Source organism: Hippichthys cyanospilos, chromosome 13 (assembly GCF_059441005.1).
Source record: "Hippichthys cyanospilos isolate Australia breed blue-spotted pipefish chromosome 13, RoL_Hcya_1.0, whole genome shotgun sequence".
In the NCBI taxonomy this organism is placed as follows: Eukaryota; Metazoa; Chordata; class Actinopteri; order Syngnathiformes; family Syngnathidae; genus Hippichthys; species Hippichthys cyanospilos.
Window position 1 is genome coordinate 8,252,946 of NC_142381.1, and position 25,139 is coordinate 8,278,084.

Sequence of the window (25,139 nt, forward strand, 5' to 3'; positions counted from 1 at the left end):
CTCGCTTTTTACCAATCACAGTGTTTTCCCCGCCCTCTTCGTCACCATGCTTGCCTTCGCTCCTGCCCTCTGTGTCCTCAAGCACAACTCAATAAAAAAAAAAGTGCAAGGGAAAAAAAGTGATAAGCAGCGAGCAGCTTCTGGGTGTTGCTTTCAAGTGCACTCCTGCTGAATGTGTGCGAGCGCATGTTTGTGTGTTTAGGAAGGGAGGGTGTTCACGCTTTCTTCTGCAACAGTCGGAACACACAGTGGTGGCGCTGGCCCAAGACAAAAGGCTAAACGCACCAGAGCCGCAGGAGGCGTGATACAAGGATAGGAGCAAGCAAAGTGGCCCAGTGGGACAGGGCTTCTCAGGGAGGAATTGAACCTGCTGCCGCACTTCATTTTGGTCCCGGACTGCTGACGTGACGGTAAGGTAGGTTCCTTCCCTTTCTGTAGCTCTGCTCGAGGTTTGGAATGCAAGAACATTATTGACTCTCTTGCTGACTTTGCGTTTACTTTTCATATATCCTGGTGTGTGGACTCAAAGACCGGCACCTCCTGATCCACCTGTCATCCAAGATGTCAGACGATGAGTGTCGCTCACCCATCGGCCTGGACTGCTGCAGCTGCTGTTTGGACCTGGCCAATGGATGTGACGACTCGATGTCTCAGGGCCTCAGCGCATCGCTGGCGAGTCCTACCAGTCCCAGCGTCAGTCACTTCCGCCAACTCCGGAACCAGCTGATGTACCAAAATCTCAACACGGACAAGCTGAATAACATCATGCGGCAGGACTCCTTGGAGTCGGTAGTGAGGGACCCCTGCTTCCTGCTCAATGAGGGAATCTGCAACAGCAACATAGATCAGACCATGCTGTCTATCTTGCTCTTCTTCCACAGGTTTGTTACACAATCCACTTTGCATGTCTCTTTGCCTGTCTGACAGTTTTACATATTAGGATATACATTATGTGCTAGTCATTGTTTTGACAAGGACCAGATGTCTGTCAGGACTCTTAGCATCAGCACGTTTCCACCAAAAGGCTGACCCAGGTGTTAATATTCTGGGATTTAGAATAGGTTTTATTGTGGTAGTGATAAGGTTCCAACTTTGAATATACAGTAGGTCCAAAACTAAGTCCATAAAGCATCATATCTAGTCCAAAGGACATCTAATTATATCACTGCATCTAGCTGGTATGTTACAAAACATGATAATCACTTGTTAACCCTTGCAACCTGCTTGACTGGGTGAACTGTTAATGGATTCGTACTCTGTCACACTTTCCAGTAACAACTCCAACCTTCACACCCAAAGTAGAAAACAATAAAGGTATTTTGTTGGTTAGCAGAGCCTAGTGAGGTAAACAAAATCCAACCTACAGAGAACAAACACACAATTATTGTAAAGCTTCAGTTTGCCATCACATGGAATCAATTTAAGAGATATTTTATGACGAGGGGTCAATTAAAACCCATACGAACTTTTCACATTACTGCCAAGTGAGTGAGTAAGAATCAAGAGTTTGTGAGGAAAAGATAGATCCTGGCCAGAAGGATTGCTAATTGTAGTTAGGAAAAACACCCAGTGTAAGAAAACTTCAACTGAATCTGACCCTAATTAGGAAAAGTGGTAAAGAAAAGCCGTCGATATTTGTGCTTTTTGGCTCATTATCTGAGGTTTGGGGGGGTAGCAAGGGGTGTCAAAAAAACAGATTAACTGAGATCAATTAATTTCAGTCATAGTTAAATGTTTTTTTAATCATATTAATCTAGTTTTTAATCTCTAAGCTTTTGCTTTCTTTATGATGATTAGATCTATTTTTATACATCAGACTTTTCATGCTTGAGTTGTTGGGTTTCGAAAAAGGCCAAACACATCCTAGAGAGGACACTGATTGATTGGCTGACATTGTGTGCCATTAAGTTCTCCTTGTTATGTGCTCCTGTGCTCGATGGAAGGGCAGAAGGAGGACATAAAAGTGGAAGAACATATGATTCGTTTGATAAATGGAAAATTTAACTTCGCTTCAGGCGCATTTGATAAAGGTTGAGGGACATGCATTCATTGTGTTTACCACAGAGGTAAGCAGGTTTAGCCTATCACATAAAGGCAAAACACCTAATTGGCACTGCATCAAAGTTAACAACATCAACAAAAACACAAATGTAGTGAGCCATAGCAAAGCTACCACTTTTTTGTCGATACTGTATATTAATATATTCCACAGTAACACAATGTATCTGAATTTGAAAAACCTTGGTTGTGGTGTTTTCTCTCTTTTTTTTTTTTTTTTTTAGAAGAGATTAAAAAGAGATGAATTTGATTGATTAATTATCAAACTTTTAATCAATTAATTGCAATGTCATTCTTCTAACCTTGGAGAATGGCTTACATTTAGTTTTGCTCACACTAAGACGAAACTTAAGAGAAATAAGGGCTTCTTGAAACAAAAAGCGAGTTGCAGTTTTTCGAGCCGTTGTGAAACAATGCCAGTTACACTCTCTGAACTGTTTCCATAGAGACGTAGTTAATATAAAGCATAAAAAACACCAGACCAAAAATTGGCCCCTGAGGGACACCCTTTGCTAACATAAAAAAATGCAATTGCACTCTCCCTACTTTCACATTGCGATACTGTATGTGGGACAGTTTTGGAAACAGCTACACAGATTTATATCAAAGTCTAAGTTGTATAGTTTACGCAACATTAATGAATGATCTACCGTTGTTGAAAGATAAGTCTTTAAACAGAGCAGCATAGTGTTTTGATTTGTTCAGTTCACACAATTGAAGTACTGGCAGAGGATTTAACATGCACCACTTGCATAAAAGACAACAGAACACATCATCACCCTTCCAATGCAATACCATATTTATATGTGTTTTTCCACACCAACAATTAAATTAATGGTTGTTTTGGAAGAATAGACCAGTTTAAATGTATGAAGTGTTTTATTTTGCTGCAAATTCTTTTTTGAATCTGCATAACAACAAATTGATCGAGAAAGCGATTTAGAATTTTTTTTGTCTGAAATTAGCACATTGGCAAATCTTGCACTTTTTTATGTTCATAAGAAGCCGATATGGCCATGGTCACTCCTTGTCTCGCTCTGCCTATCGGCCACTCCGATATTGATGAAAATTTTTTGATTTCCCTTTTTTTCTACCTTTGTTTACATTCGTAGGTATTCTTATGCTCCTAGCCAATTTTCAGTTAATTATATTAACTCCACATTCATTTAAATCGATATAATAAAATTAAAAGGTCAGTCCGCATTACTTAACACATCCCTATGAACCCAGTTTTGGTCTAGACGAGTGTTATCAAGAGTACTTCTTATCTTTGAGTTCTTTGGTGTTTATCAGCAGGAATAATCAGTATCAGTATTTATGTAGTTAATGATTAAGTGCAACTACTTAATAAAGTCTAGTTAATTTTCACCTGCATAGTTGTTAAAGATGGCACACAGCACACAGTATTCCATAACCAAAACAGTCAATAATAGACAAGTCACAATACATTTTATTTAAACTTCTGCTGAGTGATGGTGGACACGTGCCACTGTTCATTTTGGAAAATAGCTCTTTTATTGCCAGGTCACTTGCTTGATCACATTTCTTGATTACCATTTAACAAGTTAACTTGTTTAACTTTTCATTGCTTTGGTGACACTAAAGCCCTCCAAAGTTTGAAACAAAGGGCCCGCAAGGTGAAATAGGTTCTTAAAGTAGGAGTCACAGGGTGTGTTTCACTCATACTGGAACAAAAACGAGGAAACAAAACGTCAGACATGACCTATGATTAATGCTTGTCAAATATTTTGCTAACATTCATGACAGTTTTGTGTCGTTTGTCCTCAGACTTAGCTTTACGCTAACATGAACTCCAAGAATAATTATTATTCATTGCAGTCTGTGTTTGCACTTCCTACTTTGAATGACATTCATTTTTACACAAGTGAATTCTGTCAAACTTACTTATTGCTTTGCTCGAAGGGAAAGTACATTCCTGTATACGTACAGCATGTAAAAAAAAAAAAATTAAGTGAGGTATGTGGGCTGATGACACAGGTGAATACAGAATCATAAAAAATACCTACAAGTACAAACAAGAATTTGAAATTGTCTCACAATGCAGAAACCTGACTGGGCGCATGATAACGCTATTGAAATGAAACAAACCTGACACATAAAACTTTAAAAACATGGGTCTTCAAAAACGTTTTTTTGTCCTGCTTTGAACGTTTTTCTTTTCTGGGACTATGGAGCCAAAAAAAGATCTACCAAGAAAGATGTACAAAATCACGTCAGTGGTGTATTGCGAATGTCAACTTCAAAATGTACACACCAAATAATACATGGACATCAATGCAGAAGCTGTAGTAACTTTGTAATTGTGCAATCCGAATGGCTAGCTTGAATCATCACAACTTCATTTTCATTCCTGTCACATGACATAGCAACCAAAATCAACACACTGACCATAAAAAAAAAATCACATTCAATCGCTGATTAAGACGCTGTTAATTAATGACTGCATAGCTCTCTGTGGTGCATTCATAGGCAGTCGGACATTTCATGCTCAGACAGGAAATAAAGTCTGTTAATGTTAACAATTGTTTAAATAATTGATAAAATTTCATTTTATTTTGATATATGTCAAAATAACGTGGGCTTCCTATTTATCTATTAAAGCTGGCATACATCAAGAAGAATGTTAATAAATCAAATTAAAAAATAAACCTGCCATTGTTATATATAAATATAACAGTCATCTTAAAAACCGGCGGTAAAACATTGAACGAGAATAATATGCAGTTTTATTTCATTTCTATCAATCATTTACAGACCTGTGCAGGATGCTGTTTGTGATGTTACCGTCCGTTCCCAAAGTTAATTGGCTTCTGTGAGGCAATGTGTGAATTTTTATTTTGGTGTTTCAGATATTGGGCAAGCTTTTCTCATTTTTGGTTCCATCCAAACATTTTCATCTTGGTGCATCTCTTGTAAACACTCAGATTAACTATGCAATTAGGAGGAGGAGGACTAAAACGTGACAGGCAGTCTGAGCTAATGAAACCAAAAACAACCACAGAGAAGACAGATATATAAACTAGTTTCTAAGGACTTTGGCCAATAGAAAATGATCACATGCCACTCTGGCAAAGCAATTTATTAGATGAAAAATTCCAAACACTTTTGACATTTATGCATCAGACCTAACATGCGCCAGATTGATCAAGTAACTGTTTGCCAGACAAACAGCGTTTGCATGCGGTACAATGTGTTCCTGAAACCGTGCTCTCAAGAGTGTCACGGATCATGTGACTGTCTCGGCTACACTTTATCGTCAGGATTAGAAGACTGTATTTGCACATGAGCGGTGACACGAATGCACTCAATTCATTTGAAGGATTTAAATGCTGTCAGTTGAAATATGAGAAGGAGCTGGAATGTTTTGTAGAGATTTACCTGCATTTATACAGTCTATTTTTCGAGTGCTTGATTATGAGGCTCTGGATGGAGCTGTGTGCTTCGATCTTACCCTGTGCACCACTTTTAACAACAGATGTTTAGCAATAGAGAGCATACCAGGTCATCTTTTGGAATTAAACATCAGCCAGTGGCCAACAACACAGTTATCTAAATGATTCAAGGGTCACAGACATGTTATGAAAGGCATTTTTTTATTCTATTCCTTGTCCCACTTGGATATTAAGCCAGGAAAGCCCAAGGGGTTCTGTTTTTTTATTTCCTGTGAATAAAACCCCAGAGAAATGTGCGGTGTTACTTTGAAGCAAAGAAAGCAACACTCAACTCAGATGATAGCCCTACTTTTATAACCTTTATTTCTGACAGTCACTCATGGATATTTAGCAGCCACTAAACACCCCAGCATGCCATGTTAAAGAGGGGCAAAGAGCCTGCAGCTTGGACACTTACCTTTATCACAAAGTCTGTTCAAGTGGGAAAAAAAAAATGCTTTCAACTGCTCGTGTGGTCTTGACCAGACAGAAACAATTTATCTGTCAATCTTCCAAATCAGAGCATTCGCTAAAATAAGAGCACAGACAAGCAAACTAGCCTTTCCCTTATTGAAGTCGAGTACTACTAAAGCAAAAAGTTGAAACGACAAGCATTCCAAATGACAATACGATGCATGCAAAACAGGAAGTTGCACAAAAAGTAGTTGAATTGTTTTGACTTCTCCACCAGATCATTTACAGCATGATAAAAACACTTGATAGACATAATCTTTTTCCACGTGGAATATGAGAAGTTATCAAGATGACTTTGCTGTTTTAATAATTGTAATCTGTTTGAACATTCATGTCCTGGTAGCTCATGCCTTAAAATGTCCCTCGCACTGGCCTCAGATCACCAGCGCTGGCCGTGGTCCAGGGGACTACTGAACAGCCGTCCAACAATGCAGTGGAGACAGTCTCCAGCTGTGTCGCGGACCCCATGGGGAATAAAAACTCCTCTCTGCTATCCAAATACAAATCAGAAAATAGCTTCAGTGCAAGTAGCCTTTATTTGATCCGCTGGCACACGGTTATACAATCCAACCAGGACAGCCACCCGTATATAACGATGACCATAAGTGGCAAGTGTGTAAGACCTTTGGACGTAGAAAATTAATGTTGCCCAGAGACATGCAGGCCACATATGATAATGTTATGCAGTGCGAGCATTATCTGGATGGACTTGTTCCAACGGTACACGAACAATGAGGGATCACAGTACTGTTTGTGATGCGATGTTTATGCTGCAGTGCAATGAATTTGCTCTGAATGTCTGCCTACTTGAAGGTTGACACACATAATAGACACATAGTATGAAACACTAAGAGAAAACCATGGTATACTCATAAAAACAAGGAAACAAAACAATATGGTTTGTCTGTAGGATAGAATTACATTTGAAAACTCACAGTACCATTGTAGTTACAATATACAGTATGCTAGAGGTTAATCTAATTTATTTGTCAACGTCAGTAAGATTAATGTTCCAAGGTAATAAAAATACTGCATATTTTAGTAATAATGATGGAAAATAGTTAAATAAAAAGGATATATTTTTCCTAAACTCATTAATCCCCACTATTGTGCTTTTTGTTTTAATACCTGTTGAATTTGATTTTAGTTTTGGGGACTCATAATGCATACCTGACACTAAAATATAGTTCAAATATAAATAGTAGGAACAGCAACTGTCAGTATCAAAATGAGAAGTATTTATGTCCAATGTGCCAGCCTATATGGAGCACTCCGGCCCATCTTGCGGCTGATTTATGCTAGACGCAGCTATAACAGAGCCTGAGTCATCGGTAAACACTGGTTAAAGGTGCTTTATGTCAAGGTCAGTGTCAGCGTAAATAAGTTGTTTGTAGTGCCATAAATTGGCAGTCGAACATGATTTCATAACAACATTGTGTTCTATGTTTTGGGAATTGGAAGTCGAAATTTTCTTTGAAGAGAGGTACTTGATTGACCCGATGACTCATTTCACCCCTAATGTTAACGATCACCTTATTCTTACCTTGATAACGGACTTACTGTCCACATAAGCTTTGTATATGAACACACATGGTTCACAAAGGTGAGCCACACTCTAATGCTCTTGTTGATAAATAACAGTTGAATCCAGCTAAGCTGTTCTGTCCTGCAAAATTGGCTACTCAGACAACACCCGTCATGTTCCACAGGTGGATTATAATTCTATACTGCTTAGACAGTCAAATCCTCTGCATCACAGCATGATGATTATCCATCTCCTCATCCAAAGCAGTAAATGCACCTTCACAGAACCACGCAGAAAACTGAACCATCTGATAAATATAGTCACCGTTGCCCCCTCACTTCAATTCAAGTTTGAGCATCACATTTTAAATATCAAATGCCAAGTCACAATAGCTTTGCTATTTTGTCGCGACCGGCTCGTAAATCATAACATTCCAATATCCACGTGTCAAGGAATGTGCTGAAGCAAAGCCTCAAAGTATGTTGTAGCGTCTGCCGAGAGCGCTTGAAACCCAACCCCAGGCTTTGTCACGCGAACACACCTTTAATTGGAAGTTAAACGGCAGCAGAAAGGATTTCAATGGGAAATGGGTCAACGCAAAATGAAATAAAGTGGCCTTGCGAAAACGTAATTGGACAATGCGTGGGTGTTGGAGAAAACAAGCCTGCATTCTTCAATGCATAACCAGCCTTCAGTTTAATGAATAGGAGCACATCCTCTCCTTTTCCTATTCCTTAAAACTTCCTATTTGCTTGGCCTCGGTCTGCATCACAGTTGTGTTGTTTGGCACTCGTTGCTCTTATATAAGCGAAGGGCGGGGCGGAGCGAGAGGGGGGCTGTGAGGGGGGAGATTTTGGAGACTTGTGTGCTGGGCTTATCTTTTTGGACCTTGGCAATGGCACCCATTCATATAGTTAAGAAGTCTGTCAACACACACAATCTAACCCTTCCAATACACAGACACACACATGCACATAGAAACTCACGGCCCTTTCCGTGACTTGAGATCAGACAGTGCTGAGTAATAAGCTCACAAATAGTCAATATGATACAATTACCACCTTTAAATAGATGCTAGACGTTCACGCACCTTGCGTAACACAAGCCATGAGCTGTCCACTGCACTATTCTGTTTATCAGCCTGCAAGCTGGCATGCAACAACCTGCAGCTTTGAAAATAGAAAATATCTGCAGTACATTTTTTTTAGGACTCGAATGTCTTCCAAGCTAAAAGCTCCATGGCGGAGGAGCAAAGGACTATTTGTTCTATCCTGGTCTCATTGGCGTGGAATTCACAGTTAAAAAAAAAAAAAAATCTGGATAGGAGAAATGAAAATGTGAAATCACAATCTGCTTCTGATTCCCATTGAAATGCTAGAGAAAGGCAGATTACAGAAATAGAAATCTTCTCCAAGCATTACAGAAAATGAGCTGTTCTGTTCCCCAACAGAATATTCAGTAACCCATCCTGATTATTTTTAAAATTCTGCATGTCACTCTTTTGAAAGGCTGGATTTACAGTAATGTCACCAATCACTTCTTGTGGTGCACATGTTCCGCATTTGTTTTAAAAAACACAACACTAATCAAGATGAAAAAGTGTTTCCGTAACCTCAAGATTTGCAGAGTAATAATCAAGTCATGGACATTTTTTTTAATCAATGGTAATGTAATTATTTGTTTAAAAAATTGTAAATCAAACAATACATTTTATAATCCATATTATTCAAAGTAGGCAATTTTTGCCCAGATTACCGGACAGTTTTTTTTTTTTTGTTGTTGTCAGATTTATAATGCTGCTGATGCTTCATGACATGGAATGACTCTCACTTCACAGCTGTAAAGAGATAATAGCACAGATTTGGTGACATCTTAATTCAGGCTGCCACTATTGAATCTATCTTTTGAATTTGAAGGTGTTTCCAACCTTTTGACTGGCACTGCATTTTCAGCTGCTTGCAGTGGAAATTCTTCCTTCATGCTTATGAAAAAAAATAGTTGAGCAACTGTGTTGCCAAAAGCTTGTTACTGCAAATTGCTCAGACGTTCATGAGGGCACGGTTTCCAGATGACAGGAAGGGTTACAGCATCAGGTCCAATCGTACACAACACACCCTCTTCTCATAAAAAGTGTGGCGTTTTTGTGGCAAACATGCAATTTGAGTTTCCCTTGAACTTCAGAACCTTGTCAAATAACCAGCAATAAGGAAATGAGCTTGTAGAAACAGGAAAGAAATCAATTTCGGTCATATCAAGCACAGCTGGGTTATTCTGGTCTTCAAAACTTTCGTATAATCGTATAATCGTTTGAAGAGTTGTCTGCATCTCGAAATTCATTCGCAAAACAATGATGTGCAAAGAAGAAGTTAAACTACTTGAACTGAAGCCTTGTAACAACAGCTGTTGCAATGGGCTCATCAAGACAAGTTGTTTGGTAAAGTATGACTTGGCAGAACATTGGAAATGCAACTGTTAATGATATTTTGTAACATGAGCCACCGATAAACACTGGCAAGGTGCCTCACGCCGCCGTCATTGTAAATAAGTCGTTTGTTAGCGCCCAGAATTGGTAATCAAACATGAATTCGGAACCATTTTGTGTTGTTTTTATTTTGGGAAGAAGAAAGCTGTTTTACGGTGACATGATACTGAAAACAACTTCAAAATAATAGCAGCATTAACATTTGTTGCTGCAAATGGACTATATTGGCTTGACCATTTATTTGTCTGATGTGCACACTAATAGAAAAAAATGCCGCGAGCATTTTTTGATTCAAGGCACTGGAATTAATCGAGGACTCGTTTCATGCCCTGAAAGGATACGTTCTATTAGCTGCACTTTTGTTTTAAAGGCAGAGATTATGCACAGGATATGTCCTCTTTAAGCTTATTTCTTTGCCTTTTTCCTTTCAGCTGTTACTGATACACAAAAGCCTGTGAGAGAAATTTGAAACAGTAACACATGCCAGGTTTTAGTGAATCAGTGATTGCTTTTGGATCTTTCCCCAGTTCAGAGATGGAGAGTGAGATAAGAGGGTACAGAGTCAAATGAGTGCAAATAACAAGATGTATCCTGTCCAAGTCCTCATTTCTGTCTTTGTGTCCCTGTGTTTAAAAGCAACTGCTGTGAAGGCTAAGGCGATGGCTAGCTCCTTTATCAAAATGAACAGTTGAGCACACTTATTGCATTGTACCATCAAATGACCTTCAACTTTGGCATTGTGGGAACAAAAATGACTCACCCACAAGAATTTTTACTTTATATATTGTATTTGAACCATTTTACAAGGAATTTAATCACAAAGTAAATGTCAGTCTGAAGAACGGGGTTAGAGTTAGGGTTAGTCTAAACAGTAAACACTGATGCTGACGTTGCCAAGAAAAGGTGGATTCAGGCAGGAATGTTGATGACGCTTTCGTGCAAGCACTTTATTTTGGTGGTTCTCTTTTGGCAGGATCTTCTTCCATGAATTCTACTGCAAAACAAAAATAATTATAGACCTTATGTTTTTGCATACGTATTGAACAGTATATACCGGACTTCCAGATTCTATAAGCAGACAAAAAAAGTTAAAAATCAAATTTTGCTAGGTACGTTTAAAAATAAATAGGATTTCTCCTTCAGATGCCCTCTTTACAGTTGAGGGAGATCGGATGGAAACAAAATGATTCATTTTCCTTCATCCTGTGGTCATTCATTGCAACATAGAGCGGAAAATAAAATGACATAAATGACAGTTTTGTCTTCTGCTCATATGAAGGAAGTTATCATTTTCATGTTTGTTCTACCATGCTGATGGTATCATTTGAAAGCCTGAAATAGCAAGATTACAAAGAAACTACTTTTCATTTTATTTAGTTTGGATCAACTGACCCTTGATAGAGAAATACCGTAATTCACCAAATATAAGACGTACCTGTGTATAAGACGCATCCTTAATTTTGGGGTCAAATTCTGGTGTTTTCTATGTTACCGTGCACCAACACATTGACATGTTGTTTTGGCAAAACAGAATAAATCTCATCTTTTGTAAACTTTTTACATTTTTTTGTGTTCATAGAAGTTGTTAAGTGTGTTTCAGATTTGCCTCATTGTGAGCGGTCGGTGAATGCCTCAACAGTGTAACTTTGAATACGCTCAAAGGAGTTGTTCAAGTTAATTTTACCATAAATATTTAAAGTTGCACAGCGTGCACAGCGTCCGTGTTTCAAGTGTTTATGCCAAAAAACACAATTCATACCAATGAGTCAAACGCAGTACCTTTCCGTGTTCTCTAACTGGTTCACTCTTAAGTGAATCTAATGGAGACATCATAACAATTTTCATGATTCTCTCCATGTCAGTAATTTATGTGTGTGAACAAGGATGGAGTCAGACATTGGTTCAATCTGCTCGCTTCTTTTATTGACAATAATACCATAACAACCCCAGCTAACAGTAGCGGCCTTTAGCTGCAAAAGGCACTTGCTGCTAACAGCCAACTGACTTCCCCCTCTAGTTCGTCCCATTACTGTAATTATTGTAAGTAAGAATATGGCCGATATAAAAATGCATGTCTGTGAGTCAAAACCCAACTTACTTTTGGACTTCAATATTGGGGGGAAAAAATTGTCTTATATTTGGGGAATTACAATTTTTTGCACGTGGTTTGTTTCCTTGCAAACTGGATTCCACTTGCTGGGATGGGTTCATTTGGTACACAGTCCACAACCTGATGCAGATTCCACTCAGGCGACCATCCACATCCTTGTCAGGAGCCCGCACATAAAGCCCTATTTATGCCACAGAGTTATTTATGTCTACTCTTAATGCAAGGTGGCATATAAAAGCGAAGCAGTGGCCAGCGCTGCTCTGGCAGAGTGTGACAAAAGAGTTGAATTTATGTAACACTTGAGGTCACAACTTTTCAGTGCCTCAGTGCTTTGGTGTGGAGGTTAGTTGACACCAAGGGGATTTTCTTGTGTCAACAGGGCTGTCGTTTTTTTTTTTTTTCTTGCTTAAGTGACCATAAAGAATGACTGCTGACCTTCTCTTCACTCATGAAACCACCCTTTAATGATTCACACTTAATAAGTCAGAAGAAAAAATGTTTTGGTGCATAGCCCAGTTTAAAATACCAGAACAGCTTATTACCAAATGAGAACATCTCATGTTTTCCATGGATGGAAACATTGAAAAATTGTGGGAATGATTTGACTAAATTTGCATGCTATCATACTAGAATCTGTAAGGTCAAATGAATTCACTAAAACATATGAAAATGCTTTCTCAACCATCTCAAATGTAATTGTATTTATGTAAGTCTTTTCAAGTAAGGCAGATGAAAGTTGCCCTGTGCCCAGAAGGCACATAAAATACCAACATTATTTTGGTGTCTGACTCAGAGACATCGCCTGTTCTCGCCATGTTACATAACAAACAGGCAGACCAAACATTATGCCATCATTATTGGCAAAACACAGGTAATCCTTCCATTACACTCGACATTTTGTCAATAAAATCCTCTATGTGACAGGATTTTTTTTTTGTTTTATCTATCTCTCTGTCTATTTATCTGGGCGGCTCGGTGGCGCAGTGAAGAGCACGTCCGCCTCACAGTTCAAAGGTCCCGGTTAAAATCCACCAGGCTCCGGCCTTCCTGTGTGAAGTTTGCATGTTATCCCCGAGCCCGCCTGGGTTCTCTTCGGGCACTCCGGCTTCCTCCCACTTCCCAAAAACATGCATGGCAGGTGAATTGGACATACTAAATTGTCCTTAGGTGTGATTGGGCGCGTGATTGGTCGTTCGTCTCTTTGTGCCCTGCGATTGGCTGGCAACCAGTTCAGGGTGTCCCCCGTCTACTGCCCGAAGCCAGCTGAGATAGGTGCCAGAAAGCCTGCGACCCCTGTGGGGATAAACGGATATAGAAAATGGACGGATCTATCTATCTATCTATCTATCTATCTATCTATCTATCTATCTATCTATCTATCTATCTATCCATCCATCCATCCATCCATCCATCCATCCATCCATCCATCCATCCATCCATCCATCCATCCATTTAGTCTTTAAGTCAGGAGATACTGTATACTACTGTATATTAACATGAGTGTGTTTTTCTCCATATAAACCCAGGCTATGATTATGACCAGTATAGTATGATAGCTACATAGTATGGTAATTACACAGTACTTACAGTGTACTATGCAATCTACAGTATCATGCAAATGGCAATTTTTGAAGGAAGAAAGATTGGCGAAAAACAATATATATGTGTACATTCACACAATTTATTGCAGTATAGCTGTACATTAGTCAGTAAGAAATTTTGGCACTTTAAATACCACATGGCAGTTTTGAACATAATGAAATGTGTCACAGGACAGATTATAGACTTAGATTCCACTTATCACCTTTATCTCATTATATTAGGCTTATTCAAATTGTTGCAGATGTCTGCAATATTATAAGGTGAGCAAGTTTGACATCCTTAGATGTCACTTCACTTTACGTCTATAGTTGCCAAATAAATGAATAAACAAATACATTATGCACAAGACAAAAAAAAAAGTTTAAATTGCCAAATGGTTTCCTGCTTAAAAGATGATGAAGCATTTTTGTCCCGCTGCATGGCTGCATTTAGGTCAATTGAAATGAGTTCAATGTTGAAATGTTTACCTCAAGAACTGGGAGTACAGCCAAAGTCTCCAATCAGAGGAAACGCCACCTAACAACAGCTGCGAAAGCCCTCTGCTTCTGTCGCTTTCCTCCTCTCCTTCGCTCTTCCTCATTTTTGTATTTTCCTGTTATGTTGTTTGCTTAGTCTCTGCTACCAACCAAGTTGACAAAGACAATAGGGGGCAGACTCATTTTGTTATAATTTGAATGTCTGTTGCCAAACATGCAACATTCATACAATGCTTAACAAATTAATGGCATGGGGCATTTTGCAAAGGAGTGCAAAAAAGGAGGATAAAAACATTTAAAAGCAAGTTGGTTCGTGTTCCAATTAATTTGTTCTTAATTTGAAAGCCTGTTTCTGTGGTGGCATTATTTAAAAAAATAAAAACATTACTTTGGATTTGTTGATAGCTACAGAAATGCTGTTAAAATGTCATGTACCCCCTGAAGTGCCTTCGCATACCTCTAGGGGTACTTGTACCCCCTTTGAAATCTGCTGTGATAGATTTATGTAAGAACCGGGTGCTTTAGAGACCCTAATAGTAAAGGAAGCTTTTTGCCACAGTGCCTCAAATGTCTTCCTGCTAGATGTGCAACATTTGGCCTAGTTAAGTTGGCAAAAACAGTTGGTGGCTCACTCAAGATATAAATGTTAATGTGAATTATTGTTGATATGTACAGTCTGTGTAATTTGGCTACATTTTCCAGGTAATTTGAGTTTAATTCCCAAGTTGTTTAATGGATCCATTTGAATTCTCAGTCAGTTGATTGTAAACAGTTACAGTAATAGGCAGCATTATTGCTATTTTTTTAAATTATTTTAAGTCCTGCCTTTTCAGAAAAGGTGTGAGTAACCACTAAATAATGTGATTCGAGTTCATTGACGCAATGTTTTGCTGAATTTATCTCACGATGTTGACATAATGGGGCTTTAGTGCAAATTTGCTTTTGTAACATGATGTCTTGCAGGCAAATGGAGGAACCATTACATCAAAATGTGGTTGCATTATCTCTGTGTTTGAGGAAACAGGCATCTCTTGAAACACAGACAGTAACTCTCATTTGGTATATCACAAAGTGTGTGTTTTTTTTTTTTTATTCAAGATGATTATACAATTGAAAACAAAAAAAACAATACTTTATAAATGTGCCGAATGAATTTTGGCTCAGGGGCTAAAAAAATCTATTCACAAGTGTGCAGGACTGGTAAAATCATGTTCTATATCTTAAAAACAATTAGTATCAATTATATGTTGATTTGCAATGCGTGCCAGCCAATAGCCAGTCAACTACAAATATAACGTTGAGTTGAAACATATACATAAAAAAAACAGTAAGTGAAGCCAAAGAATATTGAATAGATTAAAACGGTGCTGTTACATCTCATTTTGGACACTGGGTGTCACCCACGAAATGACTTACATGACAGAAGAACTTGAAAACTCACAAAGATTTCATGATCACGTCAAATTTGCAAGCGCTGAGACTGACTTTTTGGTCATAGCCCAGATGGCGACCGCTGTTGTGAATTGTGAATCTATTTGGAATTGTCGAAAGCTAATTTTGCATACGCGTGGCAAGTTGTCACTTCTGCTTGTAAGTTGCAGCACTCATCTGGGCATTGCTTGTCAAAGTAAAAAAAAAGTGTCTTCTGATTACGGACACTCGACTTAAGAGCTCTGTTCTAGTCATGTTTTTTTTTTGTATGTATTATTTGACAAAATGGTACATTTTATATGGACTTACACTTATAGCACTTTTCTACCAGAGGTACTCAAATCATCCGGGCCGAATGAAACCTCCTTGCGGGCAAGATCTGGCCCGCGGGCCATATGTTTGACACCACAGCTATACATGCACAACTCAAGCAAATTAAATGTCTTATGAATGACAGCTATACTATACACTATATCCACCTCATGAGCAGTGCACAACTTCGCATAGCAAACATTCTCTCCCAGGTTGCATGACACAATGGATCGTCTACCTGTGCCCAAAATAGTTGAAAATGTACCAGACAACAGAGAGCACTGTGACAAGACAGGTCTGAGACAGGATAATTACCTTGACACAAAGTCAGGGTTAGGCCGTGCTCAAGCACGTCAGATGGGATTTACTGCTCAGAGACTGTGTGGAAGGACAGGAATAACAATAGATTCGTATGAGGAGGAGGAGGTGTGCAACATTGGCTGTTTAGGGGAGGAGAGATGAAGACACACAGGCGTCGGGAGCAGGACTAACGAATGTGCACAAGGTGGCAGGCAAGCCACACGTTCGCCTGAACAATTTCATTATCTTTATGACACCTTTAGTAATGATAACGTCTCACTCCGAGTGTTCCTTTCATTTGGGAACGATACCTGGCATACATCCTTGTGCTTTGAATACTTGTTAACATTATAATTAAAGTACATTACAAGAATGTTCATGTTGAATCGGCAAAATCAGACTTATGTCTAACGTGTGACCCGAGATAGATCATGAGGGTGTGGGAAAAAGAAAATGCCTGATTTTGTTTCAGTTCTGCAAATCCTACAGTAGTTCCCTAAAATAGCTTCCTGCTTCTCAGACAGTATTTCCGTCTCTGGATGATACAGTCGGCGCATGTAAAAACAGAAGAAAATGTACAATTTATGTAATCATGTCTTTAGGATTGAGTGATGATTTTTATGTGATTTGGCATGGCACAATAAACAAGAAAAGTTTGTTAGACCATCCATTGCTTGGTTGAACCCATTGCTCGAGCGCAGTGTTTCTCAACCTTTTTTCAGTGATGGACCCCTTGTGAAATATGTTTTCAGCCAAGTAACTCCTAACTACTGCAAAGCATTTTTGGGTTGACAAAAAACTTAAACATATCATTGGTATCTGATTTATTAAACTTTAGAATCTTTCAAACTTAATTTGTATTTGTCCAAAAAAATATATATATCAACATAAATTGTCATGTTTTGGATCATAGAAGAGATCTGTTATCAAAAAGAAATAACTTAATTATTGATCAATATTTGTCCACAGAATAATATTCAACTTAAAATGTCCTCTTTTGGCATCATAGTAGAGGTCTGCTCACAAAAATAAATCATTAACTTGACAGGTAACGAGGGGTGGCAAGTTGGGTCGAACCATTCTGGTATGGGTGGAAATCTGGCTTTTTAAAATAATGACATAGAATATTGAACCTAAAATTTGTTTTATGAACATATATTTCCTGAAATATTTAATTAATTCGATGATTAAGCTTGAAGGATTTTTGCATTTTTGTTTTATTTAAAATCTCGAGTACCCCCCAGAGTTCCTTCAAATACCCCCTGGGGTACCTGTACCATTTAAGAACCACTGCTTGAGTGTACTTGACCCCAATGACCTCTACTAGTTACTGTCTTGAGTAGTAAGATTCTTGATTGTTTACACTTTGAGTGCATTTGAAATTATACACTTTTGCAGTGTACGCAGCCTGTTTTACATGAAATGATTTTTAATCCTCGATCACATTCTACTGCTGCTAAACTGGTTGAAAGTGGACTTAGTTTATCATTGCCTGAGCGAGTGAGTGACTGCTGCAGCATGGGCATAAAGATAAGGAGGTTGCTTACGTGAGCACCTTCTGAACAACAAACGCTTCTTACGTGTTTGGTTTTGAACAAAAGGACAAATCAGATGAGAGATTCTGCTACTGGAAGCACTCCATGTTCAAGCAATTTATTAACCAGTGCTGGCATGTGTAACAGAAAATATAAAGTCAACAGACAAAACAATAAGGCCTGAATTTAATCTTATTACAACAACTGCACTGCATGGTGGCTTGCATGCCTGCGTAGCAGTTCTGAGGATCGGGGTTGAGATTCAGTTCTGGCCCTTTGTGTGGAGCTCTTTGCTTGCATGGGTTTACCTCCCACATTCCAAAGACGCGCATGTGTGAATGTGAGTATGAATGCTTGTTTGTCTCGAAGTGCCCTGCGATTAACTGGCAACCGGTCCGGGCCGCGTCAGTTGGGTTAGGCTTCTGTTTCATCATCATCATCAACATTGCTTCGATACGTGTCACAACCCCATCACATTTGTTTGTCACATTGCACTTTAAATCTGAAATATACATATTAGGGTTGTCGGATTAACAAATGATAGTCAGAGTTAAAGCGTTATTTGTTTGATTGTGTTAATATCATTGATTTCAAACTCTTTGCTTTCTGTATGCTGATTAGAGCGATTTTATGCATTGGGCTTCTTGAGCTTGAAGATTTTTTTTGATGTTTTAAGGATTTGGAAATCAGAGGAATGGCACCCTAACGTGGACGAAAAGGAGATGAGTCCATCTGATGAATGGTAAATGTAACTTTAAATAACACCCTGATGGCCCTCTTGGATAAAGATAGTGTGACACAACATTTTCTGTATCGAGCTTGCTCACCACAGAAGCAGCTCATGTTTAGCCTACTACATAAATGCAAAGCACCTAGTTGCGATACCACCACAGCTAATGCCAGCAACAAAGATGCTAATGTAGCAAGCCAAACGAAACTCTAAATCACCCTGTCGTTGAGCAAGTCTGCGGCGGACAGGGTGGACGGTGTCTTAGTTTATTGTTATTCCCTCCCGATGGTCGAAACTAAAGGTTTCAGCCAGCACTTGGGACTGCCTCAAATACAGCTGAAGGTAAATGGTTATAACTGCGTCTGTTCATGTCTGTTGAAGAAAATAAAAGGTAGAACCCCCTTTTTTTCTTGTTTTATATCAATCTTTTGATCTGCCACAATAACACAATGTACCTAAATTAATTAAAATACTTGAAGTTGTTGGAGAGTTTCTCACCAGCACTTTATACTCGTGTGCGTTTTACGTGCCTGACATGCGCATTCTGTATGTTCACTTGTGTGTACGTGTGAATCTGCTTGTTATTTTTACCTGCACGCCATGACTTGAACTGTTGTGTCATTGGCCTCCATGCTCGAGTGCACACCATTGCATGTACTGTACAGCCTTGTGTCACTGGTCTTGTCCGTTGCGTGCCTGCTAAATGTGATACGCACAATAATGGTGTCTTGAACTTTGGACCAGTCACGTCCACGGCAACAGTGTTTACGTGAACTTTTATGCAATGACTGCAGCAGCTGTTTTTACTTGCTCATCTGTGCAGCTTTGAAACCAGGAAAATCATGATAATTTTTTGGGTACTGTAGCCCATTCCAAGTTTGAGAGTCACGAGTGTTTCCTGTTTGTTACTTGGATGGAGTAGAAACATTAATTTGTGGGTTGACTGGACAGTAATTGTCCCTTTTTTTCCCGCTTGTTTTACATTACACAGTTTGCATTACACAGTACAAATGTCTGTTGGATACTGAATATGTAATTAATTTTTGTATTCATATCCATGCAGGTATCCTTGCAATAAATCTGAGTCATATAAATATTCAATTACCTTTCATATTCATCATCACCTGATTACGTAACGCTGCAGCATCAGTCACTTAAGATTTATTCAGGCCTCTACTGTAGGAGGATTGAGGCCCTAAATTGAGGAAACTTTATCTAAAAAACTAGATATACTGCAGGAGGAGTAGTTTTGCTGATGTCCTTTTTTCTTAGACAGTGTTTTTACAAGTCATTATATGAGTAATAAAAAGAAAGTGAACCAAAAACCTTGACCATTGGATACATCACGTTACAGGAAGAATAGATTTTCAGTCATTAACCGGGCGACGCATGATGATTGTGATAAATAAAAGGGAAAATTACTGCACTATATTGGGTTTAATTCTTGTCCAGATTGCTCAAGACTATCCTTTTCTTACTCAACACAATATCTTCATTGTTATGACTAATAATGGGAGGATGGCTAAAAATCGCCAATCACTTCTGATTTTCTCTATAAATATTGCAATGTTAAATAAATCAAAATTTGTGATGTGAAACGAGTCATTCAATCAACAAAGCAAGTCTCTACCAAGAACTTGAACAATTCCATATTTTATCTGTTAGTATGTCATCATGAAGGATGCTTAAAAGTTCCCTGTAATAATAATCTCAATATGGACCGTACATCTGCAAATGTGGATAAGTTATGGCCTATCCTATGTGGGTCGGGGATCTTCACCACTGAGACAACTCAAGGAAACATTGCGTACACAATGTAACGCCAAGTCCTCTTCAGGCCCGCCTCTCACTTTGCATCTGTTTCACATGTCTCGCCTTGCATAAACTTAGACCTAATGTTGATTTTTCAATAGCCTCCGTAGTGAAACGAATAGAGGATCCACAGTGGCAAACATATACAAAGACTGAAGCAGATTGTTTTCCCAGCTTTGGGTGCAAAGTACTCAGAATGAATAGTCTAAATGTAGCTATGGATTGGATTGTGTAAATTGGTGAATATTTACATGTGAAAACAATTGATTGAGGTCTTACAGCACAGAGGTTCTTAGCAGTCAATCAAAGCTCTCAATGGTGTTCTTTTATAGGGTGTTAACGGGGTGACAGTGCCCCTGCCCTGAAAGCCAGGGTCGGATCCCATGTGAAAACAGTTGGCGGGCACTTTTTGTTTCATTCGACAATTAAACATTCACCGTGACTGTTTAACGGTCCTGTTTGGTTCCCACAACAGTCTTTGGGGCTGTTGGCTATCCAATACTGTATTTACTGTAAATTATACACAACAATGCACACGTTCTAGTTTCCTATACTTCATTTACGATGTCTGTTCATACTGTACTACTGGTGTCATAAATTCAAGTTTATAAATCCAAGCACTGCACATGTACACAGCCTAAGCACTCTACTCCTTATTGAGGGCACCTTTTGATATACCAGGACAGGACAATTTGATGGATATGGAAAGAAAATCTATGTATATCTTATATAATTATATTTTATATGACATAGAATATCATTTATGCCATTATATTTTTGTTATAATTTATTGTCTTGTCGCTGTCCTACCCTCATCTGGACACCACACAGGAAAAATGCCATTTATGGGCGCCACGTGTAGGAAATGAAAATGATTGAATTATGATCTGGGTCATTCTTGTGTTCTTCTTTAACAAGAATAACATTGTTTGTTTGGCTTGCTGAGCTTATTGAAAGGCTGACTGCAGAACAATGCTCCCTGGGATGTGGAGAATTGTGTGTCACTGGATAAAGTACCAACGTTTTTAAAGAGAAGGCCAGCATGTTGTATTAGGTGAACCAAGTAGTGGAAATGTAGTCTTTTACAGAACACACAACACAGCCACATAAGCAAGGAGAAAAACTAATTAAATAGACCTAATTTGACAAGCAGTGAGTGTCTTTTACTCAAATCAGTCAGAAAACTCCCCCTATCAGACAACTAAATCAGAGATCGTTCTGGACTTCTTTTAAATAACGCCGCATCCTATACCAATGTATTCTGATTGCCATTGTTCAAAGGTTTGTACCTCGCAAGGTATGCTAGTGGATGAAACCATTTACTGAATTCAATTTGTGAGACGAATCAATACTGTGGCGTTTAGTTCTTGAATTCTCATATCACCAAGTAACCGGTGCCACTAAGGTTTTTACCGATAAACATTTCATGTTCTCAAAAACTCAGCAGGACAACCCAAGCCTTTAAATGTACTCAAAGCCAAAAAAGAAATCATTCATTTTGAAAGACATGCAGACATATGGATTTTCCTTAAATACAATTTTTGATCATTCGCAGTATATGCCTTATACACTTTTATGTGGTTCCACTTGAAAAACTAAAACTGCCTTTTTAAAATGTAAACAATCCACATAGCCAGCGGTTTTTCCAGCTGTCAACACATTCGGCCCCCCTAAGAAGTGAGCGCAGATAACATTGTCTGCATTTACCCATGGGAACGCAGCTATTGCTTCATCCTCATGTCGCAGGTGACAAGCAGTCAGCTCCACAGCTCTGCAGGGAAGTCTGCTGGAGTCTGTGGGAATGGACTCAGTGCTTGCAAGAGTTAGCGGGGTACCAAGAAAAAAACCTCATCTGAAAAACTCACACATGCGGTGCGCTCCAATGAGAACGCGTGGCCGACTGCATGCAAACAAACACAAGTAAGCCCACAAAATCACATACACTCACAGAGGGCGGGACTCCCTGTAGGGCTTGTCCCAGTTGTTTGTGACTCGGGTCACACAGCTGCATGCCCAACTGGAACAAAATGAGAAAAGATGGCGAAATTAAGGGAATCTTGGACGTGAGCTGAAAGGACAGCAAAAAAAGTCCTGTGTAATGTAATTTATATTTTTTTAAATTGAATTCTGTTTAATCCCAAAAGAAGATAATAATTCTCAAATACTTGAATCACTCCTATTAAATTCGCCTAATTTATGGACCTAATTATGTTTGCAACAATAAGGATGCCTATATGCATTTTCTCTTTGAAATCATTTACTCTATCTGATTGGCTGGTGAATTACTTTGGAATGGATGCAAATGAGCTATTTTTTTCTCAGTAGTTGTTTTTGCTGAAACCTTGACAGTAAAAGCCACAAAGGTTGCCTTGCTAAGTGATTTCTTTGCATGAATCCAGCCAGGAATTGCCCGTGTGGCTCAGACATTGCCATTTACTGTACGTCATTATGGGAAAGTCTGGCATTTTATAGCCTGTCATTTACATAGGATGATATGCTAATGTGTGAATGCAACCAGTGATGTTGCACTAGATGTCAACTTTGCAAAGCATAGAGCATTATGTGGTTTGTGTCTAAAAATGATTCGGGCAAAGTATGGCCCGGGGGCCATATCCAAGCGCGGTTCCAAGCGCAATAATTGAATTGTAATTGAAGCAGCGCATTTAAGTTGGTGTGGACTCAAAAAGTACTTAAATTCAACAACAAAACTGCAAACATGGGTTTTTAAAAATATTATTTAGCAAAATTTCCAAATAATAAAGAACTGAGCTACAAAACACCCACAGACACAAAACGTGACAAGGACAAAAAACTGACAAGGACTGAAAGAAAGCAGGGAACTCAATACAAACAAGCAACCATATTAACGATATAATAAATAATATGGGAAACAAGTTGAGATCATCATTTTGGCACAGACCTCAATAAGTATTCCCGTTTCCTATGTGGCCCCTTTGCAAAATGAATTGCCCACCCCTAGCACAAATCATTCTTATTTTGGAGCACCAGAAGGAATTTGTGCTTAGGTTCGGTACAGTATGTACCCATCATGTCCTCATTCCACAGTCGAGAGAAACTCCAGTTAGACGTATACACCCAAGCTCACTGGGTCTCGACAGCTGAGGTCTATAACATGCTGAAGAAATAGAGGAAGATGAATGCCACCAGGTGGTTTTGTTCTGGCACTTTGCCTTCATCGATGATGCCACACAAGCTGCTTTTTTTGTCTGTTCGTTTCTTCATGCTCAGTTGCTGTTTGTTCAATTCGGATTGTTTTATTGTTAGTTTCTGCATTGTTTTCACATTATTGATATTATTTTGAAGATCTTTGTGGGGAAAAATGGTACATATGCGGAGCTCGTGTGCGTCACAGTTCTGAGTGCTGAAATACAAATCTCGGCTCAGGCCCTCCTATGTAGTTTGCATGTGTTCTCCATGCCTGGCTTTTTCTCTGGGTGTTCTGGCTTCTTCGCAAATCCCCAAAACACTTGTTAGGTTAACTGAAAAATCCCAATCGTTCAAGTGTTAACATTCTAACTGAATATCTCCTGATATTTTACAGAACACACACTGGTTCATGAGTGTTAACTTCTTCCTAACTCGGTCAAAGCCATTATCTTTGGGAGTTGGTTTGTGTGTGTGATAATGATTGCTCTATTAAGACAGTTAGACTGCTTGACATTGAAGTGAAAGAAATTTTACCGTGACAGAACGGGGCCATGATTTCCCTATTGCATATCGTTACAAGATATAGCAGGAATTACTGCCTTTTGCTTTCTTTTGTATGAGTTTTTGCCTTTTTGCGGTTTGTAAAAATAACATTTTACTGGCCCACAGAGCACCCACAGAGGTACCCAATGTACAATAATAGAAGATGAAAAAAGAGAGGAAAAACATAAACAAAATGTTTTTGTTACATAAACCCATATGCTGTTCTGTAAAACGAACGTTAAAAGGAGAACGATGATGTCAAATGTAACCTCTCGATTGCTTGTAGTTGAGAAACAGGGCATATCATCGGAGTGTCAGTCCAAGCCTGGTACGCACAGTTATGACGGCATGTCCTGCGATGTTGCCTGTTCTCAATTGTCCCATTGTCCCATTGTGGGAACAAACAGCACTCAAAGGGCTACTGCCTCATTTGAAGGCCAACATGGGACAGCGTCACACGTGCCTCTCTGATGCTGGTTTACCTCAACGTTCGTCAATATGTGCCGTCCACCTGGCTGAACCGCCTCATAGATTTGCCTGTCACTTTCAGCATTTTGGCTATCATGACAGACCTTTCAACTATTCGCCTCCTTACTCGCCAAGTCTCTTCAAGAGGCCAGATCGGCGGTAAGTTCTGTTGTAGACCATTGATGGAAGGTTGGAGACAGTTGTTGACCGAGAATAGACAAAATGCCTTAAGTTTGAAGTCTATTGGAGTAGCGCCGGGATAAGACGTCCAGTTTATTTGAGGTCAGTCATGTATAAGGCATTTAAATAAAATTCACTTGACAATACAGTTGTTTAAACTTATTTTGTTACTAATTATAGGTTTAATTGTTTTAAACTTTTTGTTTTTGGATGCCAAGGTGAAATATGTCACCTATAGGAGGGTATACATAACATTAAAAATGTTCCAAAATGATTCCTTGCCTAATTGAGAGTTAAACAGAATGTTTTGCATGCAATTTCTGTCGAGAAGCTCAAGACAAATTGGGTCATGTTTTAAGGTTGGTATATAGAACAACGGTTCTCAGATAGGGATATGAGTACCCCTGCGGCTGCGAGAAATTACATTCGGGAGGGAAGTGAGGATTTAACAGGTTTTCTTTCGGTATGAGCAAATCTGATG

The 25,139-nt window shown here is 38.9% G+C and overlaps 1 protein-coding gene across 2 annotated transcripts in view; it reads left to right on the forward strand.

Moving 5' to 3' along the window:
• Positions 1–107: 107 nt before the first annotated feature.
• The window catches only part of tsc22d3 (TSC22 domain family, member 3), a 30,812-nt gene continuing 5,780 nt past the window's right edge, over positions 108–25,139 (forward strand). Inside the window, exons 1-2 of one of the 2 annotated variants that reach the window (XM_088431167.1) lie at positions 108–415; positions 530–881. In XM_088431167.1, coding sequence (XP_088287293.1) covers positions 562–881 — 320 coding nt within the window. In that variant the 5' untranslated portion in view covers positions 108–415; positions 530–561. The remainder of the gene's footprint in view (positions 416–529; positions 882–25,139) is intronic. The other variant, XM_088431168.1, reaches the window with a different exon arrangement.